General features: G+C 36.4%; 1 protein-coding gene across 1 annotated transcript in view; it reads left to right on the forward strand.

Annotated features, from left to right (window-relative positions):
• The window catches only part of LOC106867438 (zinc finger protein Helios), a 20,672-nt gene extending 15,004 nt beyond the window's left edge, over positions 1–5,668 (forward strand). The window contains exon 2 of the mRNA XM_014912314.2: positions 1,424–5,668. Coding sequence (XP_014767800.2) covers positions 2,587–4,524 — 1,938 coding nt within the window. The 5' untranslated portion in view covers positions 1,424–2,586 and the 3' untranslated portion in view covers positions 4,525–5,668. The remainder of the gene's footprint in view (positions 1–1,423) is intronic.
• The last annotated feature ends 2,204 nt before the right edge of the window (positions 5,669–7,872 follow it).

Raw genomic sequence — 7,872 nt, forward strand, 5'->3', positions numbered from 1 at the left:
GATTCTTCTTACTTGGGTCTTTTAAAGAAAACTTAACAAACAATACTAATGATTTTCTAAAATAACAGATATGATGGTTTAAAAATGGTTTTAGTGTTTATCTTTAATGTGTTAGCCTACTTTTGTTTTAAACATGCGTGGCACCTTGGGCAAGTGTCTTCTATTATAGCCTCAGGCCGACCAAAGTCTTGTGAGTCAATTGATTTGGTAAACGGAAACTGAAAGAAGTGTGGCGTAAGAGTGTTAAACACTTTCGGTATGCAAATTAGGGACTCCTTCATAGAGTAACCGCTGCATTTGTTGAGTATATAAACAGTTTGGTTGCTTGTTTCTCTAGGGACTGTCATAATGCTATAGACTCCTCTGATGAGAACCCTATAAAGCTCAAAAATCGATTAAGGTGGTTCATCATGTTTTTTTTCAGTCTGTGGAGAAATGGCTAAAATTTGCCTTGTTTATAATTAAACCATGTTATATATATATATATGTATATATTAAAATATAACATACACACACACATATATATATGCACACATATATATATATATATATATATATATATATATATGTGTTTGTGTTTGTCTCCCACCACCGCTTGACAACCGGTGTTGGTGTGTTTACGTCCCCGTAAGGTAGCAGTTCGTCAAAAGAGACCGGTAGAATAAGTACTAGACTTAAAAGATATAAGTGTTGGGGTCGATTTGCTAGATTAAAACCCTTCAAGATGGTTCTCCGCAGTTAAATGCCTGAAACAAGTAAAAGATAGAATATAAATCACCCAAGGCCATAAATGTTCTCTGTTCGTTTTGTACATGTAACTAAGTTTTATGTATGGTTGGTGCCAGTGTAGAGCAACACTGTGCTGATAACGTCTATTGAAGCAGAAACACGTATTTATAGCTGTCCGTCTGTCTCCAGAAAAAAAAAGGCTGTTCTTTTTTTTACCTCTCTGTTGATTGCTTTAATCTCTTCTTCTCATTTGGAATCGGTTGCAAATTACCGCTAGGCTTTTGTTTATTCTTCCCTACAAGCGAAAATAGTTTCAGTAAATCAAGTATTTATTTTGTATGTTATTTAGTATATCTTTCTGTGTTCTTGTAACCCAACTTCATGCCACTGACTACTCAGAATTATTTCTCTGAACTCAGTTTTACACACACACACACACACACACACACACACACACACACACACACACACACACACACACACACACACACACACACACGAGTCATATATGTAAGCATATGTGTGTGTGTTTTTGTGTGGGCGTGTGTGTGTGTGCGTGTGTGTGTGTGTGCGTGTGTGTGTCTGTATGAATGTATGAATACATTAAGAAATAAAAGAGAGAGAATGAGATTTGCTGCATATATAAATTTCTATTATTGATTAAAAATTTTTTTTATTTTCTATTTATATTTAGATTTGGTTATGAAAATTTCAGAAGATTCTTCTAAACGTGCCGCAATGGCTCACCGTTCGACGATAACCAAAGTGGTATGGATTTGTACTTGTTTCCACTCACCAGTTTAACAACCACGCCTACTGCATCTTCACACCACTTCAACCAGCAAACCAGTATCTTACGTCGCCATTACTTACGTGATAATTTCTCTTCTGGATGCAAGCAAAATCAAATCAAATCGAAGGTTATTAAGAAAAAAAATCGAAAAATTATAACACACACACACACGCACACACACACAACACTGCTTCATCATAAAATGCTATAAACAGATAAATGAAATAAAGACATAGACAAAGATAAAAACTAAAAAGCTAAACATTTCAAGTTCGAAAAATTGGAAGACTCGATTTAGCAGACGACACGTAAAGAATAAAAAAAAAAAAAAAAAAAAAAAAAATCTGAAAGTGTTAACCTATTTAAAAAGAATATGGAGAATATGTCTGAGACTACGAGGGAAATTCAACAGACTTGGGATATATTAATGAAAATTTCACCAGTGAAGCTATGGAGGGAGCGAATATTCAGTTACAGTGTAGAAAAACAAGAGAGGCATTCCTCTTAATCTGCTTTTTCAGCTGTATAACAATTGCAAAACGGACGGTTGTAGCTATAATCGTTGCTATAATGCCAACGGATTATAAATTCTTTTCTTTGTGATCTTCAGTGGAAATTTTGCCAAAAATAAACTTTTATTACACATATCAAACTAAGAAAGAAAAAAAGAACCTGATTAAAAGATCGAGGATAACTTAAGAAATAATTTAGGAGACGGCTGTCCGGAAAAAAAAGTATTTTATATCAGAGCAGCAAATTAATGTTTGGCAATTGAAGAGAACAAGAGTTACTGGCATTATATACATTGGCTGTAGCTTTTGTCTATGTCGTTATAGCTGTAAAAACTCTAGCTATTGTAGTTACATACAGGAGTAAGTGTAATATCTACATGCAACTAATCTATAATTTTATCTGTGTTCTCTGTTTGATCAGATATTTTTCCATCGTAGAAGATCAGTGAATGCAATTATTGCAAAGTGTTACATTTTTAATAAACGTGAATCTTAACGCATCCTCGCTGCTGTGGTCAAAGTAAACATTTGCAACAGCGGAACTGTTTATAGATGAAAATGGATCCGTTGTATACAGCGGACATGACGGTGATGCCGTTCACCTGCGAGGACTGCAATACTGTATTTATGAACAGAGATGCATACGCTATGCATGTGATGATACGTGCTAAAGAAAAATCGTGCCGATCCGAATCACGTGTTGCAGTCACCGGAAGCAATAGTGGGAATGGTCGAGCAGATATTGAGTCCAACATAGGCAACACAAACGACATCAAATCTTCCACACTTGCCCTTCATTCCACAACGACGAAAGAAACGTTGAGTTTTGTCGACCAAGGTGATATGTCGATATCGGAAATAGAGAATTGCATTAAAGAAGTCAAACAAGAAGTCTTGTCAAATGATGGCTCTAATACAGGAAGTCCAGTTCCTCTTACACCAAAATTAGTTGTCGTGAAAACCGAACCGGAAACTAACAACAGAGATTGTTCTTTAATGGATCCGATGAGTAACAATGGTGTAATATCTCGAAGATCTACCACTGACCACCAAAATGTTAGCTGTACCGATACCAGCATTGTCAAAGAACAATCCCCTTCTTTGATGAATTCCTCAACAAATCTAATCAGCTCACATCACGTTATCTGTTTGATGTGTGATTCTCAGTTTGCAGACCAAGATTCATTGGCCATGCATATGATGTCATATCATGCAGAAAGTGCATCAAGTAGCAGGTCACAACATGCTTATCACGAATCAGCAAATGACTGTTCACATGCATCATCTATTCAACATTTCGATTTTCCGTCACATGCCCTCTATCAGTCTACTCGCAGGAGCACCGCGCGGTTGCGATGCGACGAATGCGGTGCAGCGTTCGAAAACGAAGATTTTCTAACTTTACACTTGATATCTCACAGACGTGGCGTTCAGGCGCTACATAATACTGCTATATTTAACGATCCATCCAGGATTTATAGTCAAATGCTTGAGAGCAAACGGAAGCGTCAGCTTCAACATGGAAGCGACACTGGAGAGACCCCATGTCCGTTACCCATAAAAAAGAATTCCCTCCATATAGAACCTCGATTGTCGGACTCATATCATACTGTTTCGTTTGACAAGCATTCCAAGAGCAGCTCTCTGAAAAATTACTTAAGTAAATATAACACAGTCTATAAATCTCATGTATTTCATAATGAATCCCCGAGTAGTGAAAAATTAAATATGATACAGAAGCAAGTTGGCACCTCTTCAAATAATTCACTACAAGAGAAACCGAAGTGTTGGAAGGAAGATCAGTTACGATACATATCTTCCTTCGGTGCTAAAGGTGTCAACAGAAGTCAAAGTGTGCCAAACGATTTTAACTCTGAGAATTCTATAACATCGCGACCTCATTCCGTAGGTTTTATCGAAAAGTCCGATTACCAAAGTAAACCAACGTTTTTAAAGAATTTCCACTATTACGATTCTTTATACGACAGAAATGTCCTTGCGAAGAACAAAGAAGCACATAAAAAGCATGGTAAATTGTTTGACCATCAAGACAATATATACAGAGGCCGAAATATTGGCGAGGGAAATAGCTCAAAAGATAGGGCTTACTTGTTTTATGACAGCTGGTCAAAGGAGAAGAGAACAGACAAAGCAAACTGTTCTACAGCAATGTCTTCGAAAGCAGCCATCCATAATTCGGTTCCGGTGAATGAGTTAGAAAGCCAGCAAGGTAAACAAGAACAGTTTGTGAGTTCATCTAACGGCAGTGAGTCATCTTTTAGTAGTAGCTACTCTGATATTTTACACGAATTGAAGAACAAAGCGGAACAGGTAGCCATGTGCAAACACTGTGATGTGATATTTCTTAACAGAATACTTTATCATCTACACATGGGATTGCACAACGTTAACAATCCTTGGCAGTGCAACATTTGTGGCAAAGTCTGCAATGACGTGCACAATTTTACCACACACGCCATACATTTTTAATGGTCAGGAAACGAGGGAAATATGAGCACCAAATGAGGAAGTCTCTGCACGTTCTCTGTTGGTCTCTTAGAATCCTAGAAATGGCTGGCAAATCTCCCTCAAATAACACCCTACAAAAAGAAAAAGAAAAGTATATATGAGCCCGTGAAGAGAACTCTTTTGGCCTGTTAGAAATAGCAGAGAAATCTTTCTCAAATTTCACGCTACTGTACTTGCAACCAAATAAGAAAGAAAAAGAAAAGGAAAAACAAATGAGTCATTAAATGCGTTTCTACATGGTCATTCGACTTGTTACAAATAGCAGCCAAATCTCCACCTTACATTATTTAGAAAAATAAAATGAAGGGTGTACTGGATAATGTAATGTCAGATAAACTGATAAACTATATCTGAAAAGAGTAGGTGGTCACGGTTGGACTGAAGTCTTTGGTTATAAGTATATCTCAGCAGGGATGACATGGGGCTAAACAGCAAAGACTTATTAGTTACACTGTCTGAACATAAAAGACAGGATGGTCAAAGCTTTGAGCATTAGTTTGCTGAAGTCAGGGCTAACCTAGAACGAAACAATAACCGGAAACAGTTTTGAAACAAAAGAGACGCAAGATGAAGGGTGAAAAATCACCCATGTCTCCATCCATCTATCCTGGACGCAGCAAAATATACGTATCTCTCATAGTACAGCAGTTCTATGTAATTCTACACATGTATATTGAGGTTTTACTACTCCATAGAACGAGACATCGATCTATACAGAGACACACAAGTAACGCCTCTACGTGGTCACTCGATCTGCTAGAAATAGTAGCTAAGTCTCCTCCACATTACACTCAACAGTCTTTTTTTTTTTTCAACAAAACAGAAAGGATATATGGGACAATGTCACGTCAGGAACGTTGTTGATCATAGCCCTGTTCTATCAGAGCTGACCTGTAACAACTCTAACAACACTCGCATCCCACGTTTATAAGACCCATATATAAACGTATACACACACGAACAAAGCCAAATGAGTGTAGATAAATGAACAAATATATACATACACACGTACGTTTATTGACATATGTGAATGTCATAAATTTACCTCTTGTTTATACACACATGTATTATATATTGATATATAAATATATATATGTATAAAATATAGATATATCATTTTTATTTCAATGTCTTAACAAGTATATATTATATCTATTCATATCTCATTTTTCTCTCTCACTCCCACGTCTTTTACTTTTCCGTCTCTCTCTCATTCCTCTCTTTTTCTTTCTTTCTCTCTCTCTCTCTCTCTGTCTCCCTTCTCCCTCTCTCTTTCATGGTTTGGCTGTAGTGGTCAAGAAGTAATTTCAGGTTCATTTCTAATATATGGCATCGTAATATTGAATACGTTTAAGGTGGCGAACAGGCAGAATCATTACCACACCGGGCCAAATGCGTAGAAGTCATTCGTCCGTCTTTACGTTCCGAGTTCAAATTCCGCCGAGGTCAACTTTGCCTTTCATCCTTTCGGGCTCGATAAAATAAGATCCAGTTGAGTACTGGGGTCGACATAATCGCCCCCTCTCACGAAATTGCTGTCTTTGTGCTAAAATTTGAAATCAATATTGAATAATTTTTCAGTTTCATGTTTTAAATTGATGTTATATATAACGTGTCAAAGCTAACATTAATGTGTGTGTGTGTGTGCGTATGTGTGTGCACGTGTGTGAATGTATGTATACACGTATATATATATATATATATATATATATATATATGTGTGTGTGTGTGTGTGTGTGTGTATATATGTATATATGTATAAATATGTATTTGAGTAGGTGTGTGTCCATATTCACACACACAGACACATGCGTACATACGAATTTCCATTTGTACCTATCATCATAGGCGCATTAGGTTATGTACCAACAAATTTACACCAAGAAACCTAGAAATACTCTGTTTGATGGAGAAAGAACAAAAGAAACTGACGTGGATTCTCCAAATCCAACCGATTAATGGCACAGTGAAGATGTGTAAGACATTCCAAAACACTTATGCGATTCTTATGTGAATATATGCACACACCTTGTGAGCGTCGATAGTTCAACCAACACACCAACTCAACCACATATTTTACTAACGGTGGGAACTCTCTTGACTGAAAATTTCATGTCTCTTTATTAGCGATCGACTTGAACTCTCTCAAGAACTTGAATTAAACTCAAAGAAAAATCATACAAAAATACATACATACATACATAAAACTTTGCAGAAGTTTATCATTTAAGTAATTATGAGCATCTTTAGATATGCAACTAAATGCATGAGAATACATGCATAAAACAAAGCATGCAAATCTGCATAGATAGATAGATAGATAGATAGATAGATAGATAGATAGATAGATAGATAGATAGATACATACATACATACAAAAATCCCCCTCTAATGTTGTTGAAATTCCAACAAAGAAGCCTTGGATCTAGATTAGAAACCGGCTCTTTCTCTATTGGCAAGAAATCTAGAAATAAAATTGAATAATGACATACATGCATACATACACACATACATACATACATATGCACGTTACTATTTACAAGCGGGGTGGGGAAGGAGAAGTTACTCAAAAGCCTTAAGTTTTATGTTAAACACCTGTGGAACCAAAGTTTGGGCTTGCCGAAGGGTTTATTTATACAGTTGACGTAGATTGCAATGGAGGATTCAGAAAAAATACCATTAATATCGCATGTTGACAATAAATACTATTCGAATTCTCAAAATGGCGTAGCCCACCAAGCTGCAGACGTGCACCATAGAGTAGTATTGTTCACTGTCCTGAGACCAAGATCAAGACACTTAACTATCAATAGCGCTGACTGTAAGTTAGTACCACTATTTTTTTCTATCCAACCTTAGCACTCACAATGCCGGTTAACCAGTATCCATGGCCTTTAAGTGACAGAAGTCAGAACATTTCCACTTAACAGGAGGTCTGTCCGTTGCAGGGTCCAACGCGCGGAATTTTGATGAGACAGGCAAGTACTAGGGTCGATGTACTTAACTGGTACTTATTTTATCGATCCCGAAGGCAGGAAATGCAAAAGTTGACATCATCATTTTTTGATTTAGAGCATAAAGATCCGGAAGAAATGACGCTAATCATTTTGTCCGACTTCTTAACAGTTTTACCAACTCGTAACCTTAAGGTTGTACCATAATATGTATGTATGTACGTATCCATGTATGTATATTTGTACGTATTCATGTATGTATGTATGTATGTATGTATGTATGTATGTATGTATGTATGTATGTATGTATATATATATATATATATATATATATATATATATATATATATATATA

Source organism: Octopus bimaculoides, chromosome 25 (assembly GCF_001194135.2).
Source record: "Octopus bimaculoides isolate UCB-OBI-ISO-001 chromosome 25, ASM119413v2, whole genome shotgun sequence".
Lineage (NCBI taxonomy): Eukaryota > Metazoa > Mollusca > Cephalopoda > Octopoda > Octopodidae > Octopus > Octopus bimaculoides.